The sequence below is a fragment of the Schistocerca americana genome, chromosome 6 (genome assembly GCF_021461395.2).
Source record: "Schistocerca americana isolate TAMUIC-IGC-003095 chromosome 6, iqSchAmer2.1, whole genome shotgun sequence".
NCBI lineage: Eukaryota > Metazoa > Arthropoda > Insecta > Orthoptera > Acrididae > Schistocerca > Schistocerca americana.
The window spans coordinates 332,586,491-332,603,943 of record NC_060124.1 but is presented as its reverse complement, the minus strand read 5'-3'; the positions used below and the strand labels follow the sequence as shown (position 1 = coordinate 332,603,943).

At 41.8% G+C, this 17,453-nt stretch overlaps 1 protein-coding gene across 1 annotated transcript in view; it reads left to right on the top strand.

The window, feature by feature from the left end:
* The first annotated feature begins 685 nt into the window (after nt 1-685).
* Nucleotides 686-17,453, top strand: part of LOC124619256 (ATP-binding cassette subfamily G member 4-like) — a 333,746-nt gene continuing 316,978 nt past the window's right edge. Inside the window, exon 1 of the mRNA XM_047145521.1 lies at nt 686-906. Within this exon, the coding sequence (XP_047001477.1) occupies nt 872-906 (35 nt within the window). The 5' untranslated portion in view covers nt 686-871. The remainder of the gene's footprint in view (nt 907-17,453) is intronic.

Here is a 17,453-nt window from a genome sequence, read left to right as displayed (position 1 = left end):
CCATGCAAAAGTTTTTATAACGGCTACTTGGAACACCTCTTCATTGCTTTTGTAATAACTGCTTCTTACTAAAATTCTCAGGTTTTAAGCCCCTAAATCTGAAAGACAAATCCATTCCAATTGAAAACATTTTCATTCTAACGTGCTCATGAGGCGACAGAGGAAGAAAATTTGGTAACCCTCACTTTTGTTCCTGACCTGTTGATCACTCGCCAGCTTAACGTCTTTTTGTATTTATTCGATTGCAGCGATGCAAATACTATATTGTAATTAAACTCACTGACAGAGTTTACGACGATGTTTTGACCTATGAAATTGACACCGACAAATATATACTTTTATACCTATCTACAACGTCCACAGATTCTCCAAAATACTCTTATGAATAACGTGTTAACATAATTCCCTTCATTCGAAAACCTTTCAAGAATGCGTCAGACATAACAAATATACGTAATTTCTCAACTAAACACAGAGGAAATAAACCCGAGAAACTGCGGTGCAATCACAATAAATTCCCCTTCGTCGCTCTTGACCAAATGACTTTCAACTGTTTGATTACACGCACATCTTCGGAAACGACCGACACCAAACAGACCTCGAAAAAATGAGGGTCTCCGTAGGCTATCAGCTGGAATGTTTTATCGGTAAATACTTAATAATAGCCAACGCTTTCCTTGCCTGTGAACGTATAAATTATATTTAATCACTCTAGATTTCCCTTTTCCTCGGTGTTCATATTCTGTTCGTGAAGGTGCACGCTAAGTAGGTTAAGTTACACACGCGCAAGACCTACATTCAGACAGTCGCGCAAGAGCCCTGTCTCTTGTCAGTTCAGTTAGAACGCTGTGGAGATTGTTGGAAGCTGAACATGGAGTCTGTGAATACCTTCATCAACAATATGCGGTAAGCAACTATTTCTGTAAACAGCATTACTACGTGACATGTGAATAGATTTGTGTTACTTGCCTCATACTGGCTAGATAGTGGTCGAGCACCCACATACCAATACGCTTCCCAATATATAGTGTACTTAGCTGTTAAAGTCTATCTGGTTTCAATGTTCTATTTGCATTCCGATATGAGCAACATTTACGAAATAATTTCTGCACTGTCAATGAAGAAGTAAGCTTTCTATTTACTGCCAAGTTTTTGGAACGTATGTGTAACTATTATGGTACCTATAGCATTCGCCAGAGCGAGATTTTACGGTGATTCAATGTGATTTTCTTTGTGGTTGCATACAGTGATGACTTCAGCTGTAATATGAAGAGTAAATTTGCTGAGTCTCAGAAGGGCTGCTGCAGCAACAAGTTCGATTTTTAACTTATTTACTCTCCTGTGAAAGCATAAAAAGTTTTTTTTTTTTTTTTTTTTTTTTTTTTTTTACGGAAAGATTGACACATAACGTGACGCAATTGTATCGAGTGTAAAAATAACTAGAATGTCTAAACAGTAGATCTATGTATATTATGTAGAAAAAGATAAGGAGAAAAGGGAAGTCATAATCACCGGTGCAAGAACATTGGCACTGCGTTCTCAGGAAGAAACAATTTTCTATCGATATGGTATAAGGAGAACAAACAGATCCTAAAATAATATACTATTTTTAAGTAGGTGTTACCTTACATTAATACAGAAATAAAACAACGGAGGTATCCGATTCGAAGTTAAATAAAAAAAAAGCAATCATTAATGTCGTGTCACCCATCCAAATAAATATCGATAGTTATATGTAAAAAAGCTATCCATCGCAGCTAAACCTGCTTTTCAACAGATCGAATTCTTTACTGTGTAACACATATTCTTTGCGATGGTATTTCAAATGAAACGAGATAGCTGTCATATATCGATAGTTATGGCTTTATCTTAATGGCAGATAAATAACAATTACGTGTGGCATAACGTCCATGGAAGAGTAGGAGAGAATAAGAGCTAGCACATACCTCCTCCAGAAATCTGAGTGTAGTGTTTTTATTCTTTACAGAATTCTCACGCATTTCTAGAAATCGTTGTCTAAACTGTATATTTAGCACTCCCGAGTGCGACGGGGAACATTGAGGCTTAGCAAATACTGCATAGCTTGAGCGTGTATGGGGTCAGGCTATCCACAGTAAAATATAGTTTCCTTGGCGCGACGGCGGATTCGGCGCTACTCTACTCTACAGTTTTGGCGCAAGTGAACATTGGCAAAGTACTTACCAATCTTTCCTCGGTCGCTTCCTTCTGCAGTCGTCACCCAGCTGCAGTTTCAAAACGTAGCGCAAAATACGTCACTGTTGCAGTATTCCTGCGCGACATTCATTCTCAAATGTCAATTCCCATGAGGATAACCCCTTCCTCTGCTGCACAGCTTGACCTCGACAGTAATTTACAATTTGTCCATAAAGAAAGAAGATACATCTAGGCTGCTGAGCCTATATACAGTCCAACACGGCATGCGATTGTATTAGACTCTGAAAATACAACAGTGCTGTACTGTGAGTGTATTCGTCTGTACTTCATCTATGGACCCTAATTAGATTAGATTAGATTTACTTTCATTCCAATTGATCCGTAGTGAGGAGGTCCTCCAGGATGTGGAACATGTCAGAAAAACAACAATACATGACAAATATTTACAACTAAAACAAATAAGCTAATGTACCATTCCACAGGTCCCAAGTGGAATGATCGTCATTTTTTAATGAACACTAAGAGTCATTTTATAAATACTATTGCACTGAATTTAAAATAAAAAAGTTTTTTTTTTATTTATAAGGTAAGAAACATGTAATACAACTACTGTAATACTTATTTACAATGAACACATTACTGCACTGAAATGGTGCAGAAGTTAGATTATACTTACACACTTACACACACCCAAGCACACACACACACACACACACACACACACACACACACACACACACACACAAATTTTCAGTGAACACATTACTGCACTGAAATTGTGCAGAAGTTATGTTGTACTTATATACAAATCAGTTGGTTTTCCTAAGAAATTCATCAATGGAGTAGAAGGAGTTGGCCACCAATAAATCCTTTAGGCTTCTCTTAAACTGAATTTCATTGGTTGTTAAGCTTTTTATGGCTGCTGGCAAGTTATTGAAAATGTGTGTTCCTGAATAATGCACACCTTTTTGTACAAGACTAAGTGACTTTAAATCCTTGTGAAGATTATTCTTATTTCTAGTATTGATTCCATGAATTGAGCTGTTGGTTTGAAAAAGTGATATATTTTTAATGACAAATTTCATTAAGGAATAAATATATTGGGAAGCTGTAGTTAGTATCCCTAGTTCCCTAAACAGGCTTCTGCAGGATGTTCTTGAGTTCACACCACATATAATTCTTACTGCACGTTTTTGTGCCCGGAAAACTTTAGCTTGGCTTGATGAATTACCCCAGAAAATAATCCCATATGACATTATGGAATGAAAGTAAGCATAGTATGCCAGCTTTTTCATTTTTATATCCCCTATGTCTGACAAAATTCGCATTGCAAACAGAGATTTGTCAGTCTAAAAAAAATAAACATCATTATATCTTCTTGAAGTGAGAAAAAGAAAGTGTGGAATTTCAAGAGCGAAAAGATGTTCTCCTCAGGAGCTGGGCCCATGTCAGACTGTTGGGAAGTGTAACGCAGGGCTATATGCAGACTAATTTACGGATTCTGTAGCCATATGGGCATGAGTGCGCAATAATATCTCAAATTGGATAGTTCAGCATCGTCTTGGTTCAGTTATAGGCTCTTAAGATCAGATTATATCGGACAATTTGAGGGTTATTGTAGATGTTTTCCCACATTTATCTCAAATACTGGCGCTGGCTTACAAGTCATCCAAATAACCCAAAAAATGCAGCTTTCAGAACACACTTTGTTCAACTTTTATCACGCAGATCGACGTTAGAAAATAAAAGACATGAAAAAATGCAATTAATCAGATCAGACGTCAAATTTCGGAAGCAAAAAATGTTATAGATAGCATCAAGAGTTGAATAACGGTTTTTTAGAGTTCATTTTCTATTTCTTCACTTTGAGGAATCTGCTTTGCTGGTACACAGTATCCTCAATCGATCTGATTCTTTTTGTATATTTCGATTTTTAATTTTCAGTGTCAGCTTAACATTATTGGAATATAAAAAAATACTCAGAACTGGACAGCTGACCTGTCACAAAAACCCAAAAAGAGCTGTACATCTTGGTCTGGCGAGTGGAAATGAGGCAATTTTGAGAGAATGACATTGATATGGACACAAAGGAAAGCTAAACAAAACTCAGAAATGTACACTCTTGTACATCGTGTTTGTCAGTAGGGACAAGACATGAATAACGATCTTCTCCTTTTGTCATGCGTTAGATCTTTCTCGGCTTATTGCTGCTACATTTGATCCTTTCATCTCTTTGCTGGTCTTCTAAGCGTATTTTACCTTGCGAAATATTTTGCCAAAGTTGTAGTGGTAATCTTGACTCCTCCATTCGCAACAGATGGGATGCCCATCTTTACCGATTTTATTCAAACTTTTCGTTCGTATCAAACATTTTCAGTCCTTCCTACTGATATTTCCTTTATAATCTAACTTTGTATACCCTGCTATGAGGAATTTCACTTCAATGGCCTATAATCTTATTTCACCTTTTTTTTCATTATCCAAGATTCACCCCCACAGAACAATGTTGACACCGACATGACTCAAAATTTAAGACAAGTTTCTGTTCTTATCTTATTTTGGAGAGATCTTCGAATGGTGCCCTTTAGGTACCCTAATGGTACTTCTCCGTTTCGTCTTTTTGATATTGGTTTCATTTGTTTGTTAGTATCGTCTCAAAAAATTTAAATTAATCTACTTGCTCTGTGATCTTGTTTTCTATTACTGTTTATTGCGTTAATTTTTTCTGAAGATTTTCTAGCTTTAGTTCCTGACTCGGTAGGAAAGAAGGTTAAGGTTTAATGTCCAATCGATGAAGACGTGTCATTAGAGACGGAGAACAAGATTGGTTTGGGAAAGGATTGGAAGAAAATCGATCATATCCTTTCAAAGAAACTATTCCGACATTCGCTTTGAGCTGTTAAGTGAAATCGTGGAAACTGATGCCCTAAATGCTAGTCTTGTATCTTACCGCTGCACCATCTCACTCGGTAAACTTGTTGAATACGCTGGATTTAATTGCATGATGATGTAATTTCAGATCATTAATGGACTGAAACAAGGGAAGGGAATACAATAGAGGACGAATTGGTAGCGTTTAGAAATCCTTAGTAACGTAGGAGATGCTGAACTTAATTGACGAAAGAAGAAAATACAACATAGAAGCAGAATACAGACGTCTAAAACCAGGAACGGCAAGAGAACAAATGCATGCATAACTAGGAGACTTATAGATGCCACCTGTAGGAAAATTATAGAAATCCTTGCGGAATAAAGAAGTGCCTGTGCCTATATGAATATCAAGAGATCAGATGGCAAGCCAGCACTAAGCAAGATTGGATATATACGCCACTGGCCATTAAAATTGCTACAGCACGAAGATGACGTGCTTGAGACGCGAAATTTAACTGACAGGAAGAAGATGCTGTGATATGATTAAGTTTTCAGAGCATTCACACAAGGTTGGCGCCGGTAGCGACACCTACAACGTGCTGACATGAGGAAAGTTTCCAACCGATTTCTCGTACACAAACAGCACTTGACCGGCGTTGCCTGGTGAAACGTTGTTGTGATGCCTCGTGTAAGGAGGAGAAATGCGTACCATCACGTTTCCGACTTTTATAAAGGTCGGATTGTAGCCTATCGCGATTGCGGTTTATCGTATCGCGATATTGCAACTCGCGTTGGTCTAGATCCAATGACTGTTAGCAGAATATGGAATCGGTGGGTTCAGGGGGGTAATACGAAACGCCGTGCTGGATCCCAACTAGCAGTCGAGATGACAGGCATCTTATCCGCATGGCTGTAACGGAGCAGCCACGTCTCGATCCCTGAGTCAACAGATGGGGACGTTTGCAAGACAACAACCATCTACACGAACAGTTCGACGACGTTTGCATCAGCATGGACTATCAGCTCGGAGACCATGGCTGCGGTTACCACTGACGCTGCATCACAGACAGGAGCGCCTGCGATGGTGTACTCAACGACGAACCTGGGTGCACGAATGGCAAAACGTCATTTTTCGGATGAATCCACGTTCTGTTGACAGCATCACGATGATCGCATCCGTGTTTGGCGACATCGCGGTGAATGCACATTGGAAGCTTTTATTCGTCATCGCCATACTGGCGTCTCACCCGGCTTGATGGTAAGGGGTGCCATTGGTTACACGTCTCGGTCACCTCTTGTTCGCATTGACGGCACTCTGAACAGTGGACGTTACATTTCAGATGTATTACGACCCGTGGTTCTACCCTTCATTCGATCCCTGTGAACCCTACATTTCAGCAGGATAATGCACGACGGCATGTTGCAGGTCCTGTACGGGCTTTTCTGGATACAGAAAATGTTCAACTGTTGCCCTGGCCAGCACATTCTCCAGATCTCTCACCAATTGAAAACGTCTGGTCAATGGTGGTCGAGCAACTGGCTCGTCACAATCGCCAGTCACTACTCTTGATGAACTGTGTAGTGTTAAAGCTGCACAAACAGCTGTACCTGTACATGCCATCCAAGCTCTGTTTGACTCAATGCCCAGGCGTATCAAGGCTGTTATTACGGCCAGAGGTGGTTGTTCTGGGCACTGATTTCTCAGGATCTATGCACCCAAATTGCGTGAAAATGTTATCACATGTCAGTTCTAGTATAATATATTTGTCCAATGAATACCTGTTTATTATCTGCATTTCTTCTTGGTGTAGCAATTTTAATGGTTAGTAGTATATATCCGAATGGGTCGGAAATCGGTGGCAGTGATGTACGTGTACATACAAGCAAATGGTCGCAATTTCAGAAAAATTGGATGATTTATTCAAGCGAAAGAGCTTCACAAATTGAGCGAGTCATAACACTTTGGTCCACCTCTGGCCCTTATGCAAGCAGCTATTCGGCCTGGCATTGATTGACAGAGTCGTTGGATGTCCATCTGAGGGGTATCGTTCCAAATTCTGTTCAACTGGCCCATTAGATCGTCAAAATCTCGAGCTGAATGGAGGGCCCTACCCATAATGCGCCAAACGTTCTCAATTGGGGAGGCAGCTGGCGACCTTCGTGGCCAAAGTAGGGTTTCGCAAGCATGAAGACAAACAGTAGAGACTCTCGGTGTGCGGGCAGCCATTATCTTGCTAAAATGTGACCCCAGGATAGCTTGCATGAAGAGCAACAAACGGGACGTAGGCTATTGTTGATGTACGGCAGTGCTGCATGGGCACCGCAGATGACGATCAAAGGGGTCCTGCTACGAAAAGAAATAGCACTCTAGACCATCACTCTTGGTTGGCTGTATGGCGGGCGGCAGTGAGGTTGGTATCCCATCGCTGCCCGGGCCGCCTCCAGGAACCTTGGGGCTATCGTGGGAGCACATAGCACAGCATACACTGCCGTCCATGGTGAACGCACACCCTACTAAGAGGCATGTCCCGCCTTTTGTAACGTCCAGGCAGCGTTGCCAACCGCAGAAGATAAAATTATGGCATTTTGTATTTAAAATTATCGTTTTTTATCCAAAATTATCGTATACTGATAATCTTAAAAAAACAAAAACAATAACGCTGATAATATGACGTACACAATATTTGTTTTCAATCGCGAATGGCAAAGTCTTCTCATCTTTTAAAATTTTTATCCATAAAACCTCCTAATTACGAACCAAAACGTCTCTAATCGCGATGCTAAGTACTAAAAATACGTTCAGAACCAGATAAACTCGGAAGTGTCCAAAGCATCACAGATTTTATGCAAGGAAAATTCGCTAACCCCGATCGAAAAGTAGCACTGTGTACGTAATATAATTAAAAATAATAATATAATTAAACTCACCCTAATAAGCATCGTTGTCGAACTCCACATCGGCGAAATCGGCGTCACTATCCCGATGAGATTCCTTCTTCTTACAAGGGAACCTCCCCATCGCACCCCCCTCAGATTTAGTTATAAGTTGGCACAGGGATAGGCCTTGAAAAACTGAACACAGATCAATCGAGAAAACAGGAAGAAGTTGTGTAGAACTATGAAAAAAATAAGCAAAATATACAAACTGAGTAGGCCATGCGCAAGGTTAGCAACAACTAGGAGACTCTCAGCTTGCGAGCGCCATGGTCCCGTGGTTAGCGTAAGCAACTGCGGAATGAAAGGTGTTTGGTTCAAATCTTATCTCGAGTAAAAAGTTTAATTTTTTATTTTCAGACAATTATTAAAGTTCAGGCACTCACACATAATCAACTTCGCTCTCCAAAATTCCAGGACATGTTTAGATTTGTTTGGACATATGCAGGATTTGACGGTCTACACACGGAAACATTTGAAAACGTAAAAAACATATGTTTTGACAGAACACAGGGAAAACTGTGCGACTGTGAAACTGTTGCATTCATTTGTTGCAGTTTATGTGACAAACTCTTATGTTTTCATCACTTTTTTGGGAGTGATTATCACATCCACAAGAAAACCTAAATCGGGCAAGGTAGAAGAATCTTTTTACCCATTCGCCAAGTGTGCAAGTTACGTGGGTCGACAACATATTCCTGTCATGTGACGCACATGCCGTCACCAGTGTCGTATAGAATATATCAGACGTGTTTTCCTGTGGAGGAATCGGTTGACCAATGACCTTGCGATCAAATGTTTTCGGTTCCCATTGAAGCGGCACGTCATTTCATCTACTAATCGCACGGTTTTGCGGTGCGGTCGCAAAACACAGACACTAAACTTATTACAGCGAACAGAGACGTCAATGAATGAACGGACAGATCGTAACTTTGCGAAAATAAAGGAAGTAAACTTTTCACTCGAGGGAGGACTCGAACCAAGGACCTCTCATTCCGCAGCTGCTCACTCTAACCACGGGACCACGGCGCTCATCAGCTCACGTTTTCCTTGATGTTGCCTATCTTTCACATGGACTACTCAGTTTGTATATTTTGCTTATTTTTTCATAGTTCCACACAACTTCTTCCTGTTTTCTCGATTGATCTGTGTTCAGTTTTTCAAGGCCTATCCACTGCGTCAATTTATAACTAAATCTGAGGGGGGTGCGAGGGGGAGGTTCCCTTGTTAGCATAAATGTTCGACGTGTTCATTGATGCAATCATTGCACTGGTTGGTTCGAACTGTACACAATTCTTCACACGCTGGGAAGTGAGCATTACTGCACCGACTGTACCCGAATGTAACTTATTTCTCAATGGTGTCTTCACTAGATTCATTTTTGAAAAGACCCGCTCACAATCACCACTAGAATGTGGTAAAACTAATATATCTAGCACAAAGATTCCTATTTGGTGGAACTCTTGGTTACCATGAAGGTCCCTAGCGTTCTTTATGAACATCCAAAATTCGTCCACCTCTTTAGACCGTACATTTTCGGGAAATTCTGCATGTGGCAATGCTCTCCACTGATCATCAATCATTTGCATAAGTCTTTTGTCTTTTGGAGAAATCCTCTGAACCGACTTTATAAGTGGAACAAGCGTTGACGGCCTTGCAGCACTTTTTGACAATGCTATTTCTGGTGTTAACCAACTCAACATATTTAGAACAGAATTGTTGAAATCATACCGCTTTTTTATCTCACAACAAGATACTATAAGAAACTGTTGCACTCTGTAATAGAAATCAGTCACTTTAGATTTTTGTGAGATGTTTTCAGATTGGCTCATGAAATCCATCACACCTACACCTAAATACATTTGCGTACAAGGCACAAGTTGGGCTGGGTTTGCTGGATCTATGTCTGTCAAATCAGTTTTATTGATATAATCGGGAGACATTAGCAGAGAAGGATTTCTTTGTACGTTTTGCACATTCTATCATGCAAAGAGCAAATTACTAATTTCTCGCTTTGAAAATATTGATTCAGAGACACAAATTTCGGTAGAATCCACTCGAGAAATATAAAAACTACACGTACGAAGTTGTCCCTGAATGCCTTTGCTAACTGTTCAGCTGCATACAGTCTTTCTTCTTCCCACTTGCAAGTGAAAAATAATTGCAATGCATTCCATTATTCTAGAATACGTGAAACAACAGTTAACAAAGATAACCATCTTGTTTGAGACGGATGCAGTATCTTGTGAGGTTCGACATTACAAAACTGTTGGAATTCCACAAACTGGACTATTCTTTTTGAACTATGCTTAAAGAATGAACATGTATCCCTTGCTGTGTCTTCACATAGTCTTGGTAATTGTTTGCAAGCCTCACTTGCACATAGGTGCAATGAGTGACATATACATTTCTGTATAAAAATACCAGGAAAATCTCTAATTATTCGACTGGCAACAGAATTATCTTTCCCCATAATTGTGTTGCACCTATCCGAAGCAAATCCTACTAAATTTTCAGGAGGAATATTATGTACTGACAAGGCTTTATGTACGAGTTCGTACAACCGATTAGCAGTGGCACCTTCATGAGCGGCCTCTGCATTTTTCTCGTCAAACAGCTGTAACAACTGCCAAAATTTAGTATGTATTTTGGAGCTATCTTCATCAAAATACCGCACACAAATACACAAATTTTTCGTAGCGGAAATGTCGATAGATTCATCAATTATGAAACTGAACTTTTGTCTCCGTAAAACTTCATTCAGTTCACCCAAATGACATTTACCTATGACATTCTTTATCACCCCTGTGGCTTTTGTTCTAGCCAACTGCAAGTTCTCAACTATTTTAGAATCGGGAAAGGCACTTTTAATTACATCTGTTAAGTGATTGGCTGTATTAATAGAGATGTTATGTTCTGCCAAAAATCCACATAGCAATATTTCAGCCCTCTTGCCCTGCTTATCAAATGTATCAGACGACTTTGATTGTGATGAAAAGTTAAGTTTATTTTGTAGAGGCCCGATACATTTTACGGCACTTAAGTGTTTTTTCCCATTAGCGTGATTTTTCACTACAATCAACTCAGCACTGAATTCACCTCTACAAACTTTACACCGAGCTTTCTACGTATCATCACTAACAGGTTGTAGCCAATCCTTGAAAGATAAATCAGTCAACCGTTCCTTTCTGAACTTCTGTTTCAAACGTTTTAATTTCAACTCACCACGCAGCCTCAATATCTTCTGTGGGGTCCGCGGAGAATCTACATCACTGTTCTCACTTTCCATTATTTATATTTGAATACACTGCTACAGTATTTACTTAAAGAACACCATACTTTAATTTCCCTTAAGAACAAAAAATTAATATTCTCTTAAGAGCACAAAGACCCGTGCATTCAACTCCCAATTTCAGCAGCAACTGATGACGATGGCCTAGCCCTAATAGCCCATATTGTTGTGAAACAATATTTGTTAGGCGATAAGGGTATTCCCCGGAAGCGAATATACAGTGTTAAGAGTCGTTGGACTGTTGCGGGGAGTGGATGAGACATGAATTTCTGACAATGAATTTTTTAACCTCAAAAGTGCCTTTTCTAAATAAATAGTTTTTATCATTAGCAAAAGAAGCAACATGACCTACACTGCACTTTGTCTGCTACTGAGAAAAGACGTCTGCACTCTTCAGCATCACCAGCTATGTAAATAAGCAAGTCTCCACCAGAAGACGATGGTGTGGACCATCGAAACGTGTAGTGGCAAATTAAACAAGTGACTGACGCAGAAATTGCTGTATTTGCATTTACCAACAGTCACAGCCCTCATGATACCGCCCCTTCTGGACGGAATGTTCATATTGATACATGGCAATAATAGGCAGTAAATTTCCACTGATTCTCAGCTAGTCAAATGCAGCAGGATACTGAACTGTGCGCGGATTGCTGGGTAGCTCATTCTAGAGATGGGCAGCAGCAATCGAGAACATGTCTCAAAATGTTCCTGTTTTATAGATGGTCACAGTTAGAATAGTACGAGAGCTATTCAGAAAGTAGGGAACGTTTCCGTCTGACGCCGCTAGGCGCGCGCCGATCGCGTATATTTTGGTATGTGCGTGCTCGGCAGCTCAGTCGGCATCTATCCATGACAGCGGCAACGTCTCTGCGCGTCAGGTTTTTTCGATATTCGAATTTGAAATGTGCGCTGCAATCGAAAATTCCGCCATTTGTGAGGTGCGGCCTGTGATACGGTTTTTATTGGCAAAAAACCGAAAACTTATAGAAATTTATCGTGAACTGTGCGAAGTTTACGGAAACAACGTAATGAGTGAATGTTCCGTCCGGAAATGGTGCATTCGGTTTAAAAATGACCGAACCAACGTTCATGATGAAGAGAACAGTGGATGCCCGAGCATTGTGACTGTCGCAAAGTTGATGAAACGATTCGTGAAAACTGTCGCTTCACAAAAACGGAGCTTTCGCTTTCTTTTTCTTAAGTTTCACGGACTTTGTTGTTTGCAATTGTCACTCAAAAGCTAGGCTACCACAACTTTTGTGCACGATGGGTGCCCAAAATGCTTACAGAACACTGAAAAGAACAGCGAATAGGGGCAACGTTGACATTTCTGGAGGCCCACCACAAACATGGAGATTCATTACTGGATCGAATCGTAACCGGTGACGAGACTTGGGTGAAACATGTCATTTGCGAGACAAAATTATAGTCCATGGAGTGGGGGCTCACAAGGTCCCCCAAAAACCAAGAAAATGTTTGCAAACCTTGTCAGCAAGGAAGTCGATGGCGACAGTGTTTTGGGATAGGCAAGGTGTGCTTCTTATTGATTTTCTCGAACGTGGAACAACCATAAATTGTGCCCGGCACTGTCAAACTTTGCACAGCCTTAGAAGAGCAGTTCAAAACAAACGCCGAGGCAAACTGACGTCCAAAATTTTGTTTTTGCATTACAATGCCCGACCTCTCACGGCAAACCGCACTAAAGAACTCCTTAATTCATTCAGATGAGAAATTTTCCCTCATTCGCCCTATAGCCCCGATCTTGCACCAAGCGACTTCCGCTCGGTTCCCAAGATAAAAAACTGGCTTGCAACGCAGCGCTTTGATGACGACGCGGAACTCTAGGCGGGCGTGGCTCATTGGCTGAAGTCTCAGGCACCAGAACTTTACGACGAAGGTCTTTCAAACCTTGTCCACCGCTATGATAAGTGCCTGAATGTGTTTGGTGACTATGTGGAAAAGTAGTATGTCGGTCGCTCTTTAAGATGTATATAATAAAATGTATTTATTATACTCAGCTTTTTTTAAATGCCAAAACGTTCCCTACTTTCTAAATAGCCCTCGTAAAAAGCGAAACATTGTGTTGCGGTAATGAAGAGATAACACTTACTTAATCTGTGACACGAGCTACTGAGGAGCTCTCACACCCGTATACTAATACATGGTTATGGTACTCACTTAACTTGTCTTGCCACAATGTTCCTAACTGGGAGTATAAAGGGTCCTGGTTACGATCGAAGTTGTCAAATTCGCTGTTTATAGCGCACGAGTTTGTCAAACAAGTGCTCAGACGTACCTACAAAGTTTGTCAAATTTAACCTCATCTCTGAGGCAAATGTCACACTGTGCGTATCATGTCGCAGAGTATTTTCCACTAGTGGGAATGCCTACCACTGTAGATAATGAATTTCTTTCTTTGACTTTAGCACTGTAGATAAATTAGAAAAATAAAATACACTGGTCCAGGGAAAGGCTGAAACTGAGAGCTACATATATGCATGAAAATCTGGTGAAGGAAACATTACACTCAGAACATGATGATTACATCAACTTTCTCCGAATGGTCATTCAAACTTTTGATAACATTTTAGAATTATTTCGCATTCACATTGAAAAAGAAGAAACATTTATATGAAAACGTATTTTCTTCTACTTGGTCGTCATATGAAATTTCATTATAATATCAGAAGATGATGTCTCATGCTCCGAGGAGCGCAGGGAACGATGCGGGAGACCCGCAACGCCGACTAGGTAAGGTCCTAGCGGAGGTGATTTGCCATTGCCGTAATGGGGATGAATGATGATGAAGACAACACAACAACACCGAGTCATCTCGAGGCAGGAAAAATCCCTGACCCCACTTGGAACCGAACCCGGGACCCCACGCGCGTGAAGCGAGAACGCTACCGCAAGACCACGAGCTGCGGACTTATAATATGACAAAGTGTGGACTATATACTGAGGTAAAAAAAGTCATGGGATACCTCCTAACCTCGTGTCGGACCTCCTTTTGCCCAGTGTAGTGCAGCAACTCAAAGTGGCATGGAGTTCATCAGTCGTTGCAAGCCACCTTAAAGAAATATTGAAACATGCTGTCTGTGTCGCCGTCCATAATTGCGGAAGTATTCCCGATACACAAATTCGTGTACGCACTGACCTCTCGATTATGCCCCATAAATGTTCGATGAGTGGCCAAATGAAATGGTAGTGCGGCATTGATGGCCGTGAGGCCCCATCCGGGGAAGTTCAGCCGCCGGGTGTAAGTTTATTTCAGGTGACGCCACATTGGGCGACTTGCGCGTTGTTGATGATGAGCTGATGATGACAATACTACACCCAGTCCACAAGCGGAGAAAATTTCCAATCCGGCCGGAAATCGAACCCAGGCCCTCTGTGTGGTATGCAACCACGTTAGCACTCAGCATCACGTTACCACTCAGCTAATCAGGTGGATGGGAGCCAAATGAATGGCTGCAAATAGTCAACAAGTAGCCGAACAACCATTTCCAGTCAGTGATTGGTTCAGTTGGACTATAGGACCCAGTCCATCCCATGTAAAGATAGACCACACTGTTATGAAGGCACCATCACCTCGCACACTGCCTTGTTGACAACTTGGGTCCATGGCTTCGTGGGATCTGCGCCATATTCGAACCTTGCCATCAGCTCTTACCAGCTGAAATTGGGACTCATCTGACCATGCCACGGTATCCAGTCGTCTAGGGTCTAACCGATATGGTCACGAGCCCAGGAGATGCGCTGCAGGCGATGTGCTGTTAGCAAAGGCACTCGAGTCGGTCGTCTGGTGCCATAGCCCATTAACGCCACATTTCAACGCATTGTCCTAATGGACACATTCGTCGTACGCCCCACATTGATTTCTCCGGTCATTTCACGGAATGTTGCTTGTCTATTAGCGCTGATACGTTTACACAAACGCCACTGCTTTCGATCGATAAGTGAAGGGCGTCGGCCACTGCGTTCTCAGTGGTGAGAGCTAATGCCTGAAGTATCGTATACTCGACACACTCTTGAACTTTGGATCTCGGAATATTGAATACCTTAACAATTTCCGAGATGGATTGTCCCATGCGTCTAGGTCCAACAGTCATTCCACGTTCAAAGTGTGTTGATTTCCGTCGTGCGGCCATAATCACGTCGAAAACCTTTTCACATGAATCACCTGAGTACAGATGACAGGTCTGCTAAAGCACTGCCCTTTTATATCTTGTGTACACGATTCTGCCGTCATCTCTATATGTGCATGTCGCTATCCCATGGCTTTCGTCACCTCCGTGTACATCTCTCGTACGTTGTACATAAGGTATTCATTTCCTTCTTAACGTCTTCCTGTGTAATTTATGGCTGGGAAAGACGCAACACCTTTTCTGTTTTGGTGACTGCCAGTGCTGTTTTGTTTTTAGCCTTGACTCTAGTTTCCACAATTGTGGAAACTCACGATACAGAGAGGTAAATTGCAATAAAAACTTTTACTCGCTGGACATGCGGTGCTCTGTTATGCTAGTCCCGCCTGGATATCTGCCCCCCCCCTCCCCCCTCAAATTCTATAAGTCCCTCCAGATCTTTGAGTGTCATGCACTCTGCCTCGCCTTCCGTATACGCCTCCTGTCCCCCATGCAGACCCTCTATGACCTCATTCCCTTCCCCCATCTGCTCCTGTTCCTTGAACATATCCGCGTACTCTACACCTCCCGCCGCCTTGATCCCCCACACCCCCTGGTTGCTCCTCTCCTCTCTCATCCCACACCCTGCCACATCTTCACTGTTGTGTCCCTCATACCCTCCATCTCTACACCCTTCATCTCCTTTCCCAAGGTGGCTTCCATCAACTCCCCCTTTCTGATGATGCCCTCTCCCCCTCCATTTATCCCTCCTATCAACTCTGATCCTCACCCCCCCTCCTTTCCTCTGTCCTTTTCCTGGCCTCCCTCTCCCCCCTTTCCATCCTCTTTTTTCCCCACCTACCCTCTCTCTGCCCCTCTTCTCTCCCCCAAATTCTTTTGCATTTCCCTCCTCTGCCTTTTTCCATTCCCTCTTGCGTCTGCCCCCCCCCCCTTATGAGTCCTCTACCTCCTTCGGATCCCCCCCCCCTTTCGTTTTTCCTCCCCTCCCTCCTTGTTTTCCCCCTCATCTCTCCAGGTCCCTCCCCCCCCCCCCCCCCCCCCCATCGGCTCTTGGCTTTGGTGTGTCTTCTTTGTGCCGACATTTTAGTGCAGTGTTTACAGTGAGTGTTCGGTGTTGTGTGTCTTTTCCAAAGTCAGAAAGGTCACAGTTTGTGATAACTGTCGGAAAGTAATCGAGTAACACAGAAGTAATATGTGTCGCTGGGTGTGATTTTTATATCTCTTGTGAACAGAAACCAGTCTGTCGCCATGTTTTTTTAATTGTCTGTCTACTATATTACCTGTCTGCTTCCTGTGTATTTTATTTGCATTACCAACCCTTTGTGTAATGTTTTAACTTTCCACAATTTTCCGAAGTTTTTCAATTTAAGTCACCGTTTTATCGCCTGCTTTTATTATTTCTTATCTTCTTCTTACGTTTTAAAAAGTCTGTAGGCTGCAGAGCAGCTGCTGCCAGCCCGCCCCCTTAGGGGGGAATCGAAATTCAATAAAGGGGGAAAAAAGGACATGCGGAGCGAAACATGAACACAAACAACGACCACCATTTTGTCAAATCAGCCGCCAGTCAAAATTTCTCTTAAACACAGTCTATGTTTGATAATCATTTCAAACAACTTGCGCATTTCAAATATTTGACAAAACTATTGAAGTTCCTACATCTACATCTACATGGTTATTCTGAAATTCGCAGTTAAATACCTGGCAGAGGGTTCCTCGATCCACCTTCCAAGCTATTTCTCTACCGCTCCAGTCTCGAAAAGAGCGAGGGAAAAACGAACACTTAAATCTTTCCGTGTGAGCTCTGATTTCTCTTGTTTAGTTATGATGATCATTTCTCCCTATGTAGGCGGGCGCCAACGAAATATTTTCGCATTCGGTGGAGAAAGCTGGTGATTGAAATTTCATGAGAAGGTCCTGCCGCAACGAAAAACGCCTTTGTTTTAATGATTGCCACCCCTATTCGCATATCATATCTGTGCAACTCACTCCCCTGTTTGGCGGTAATACAAAACGAGCTGTCTTTCTCTGAACTTTTC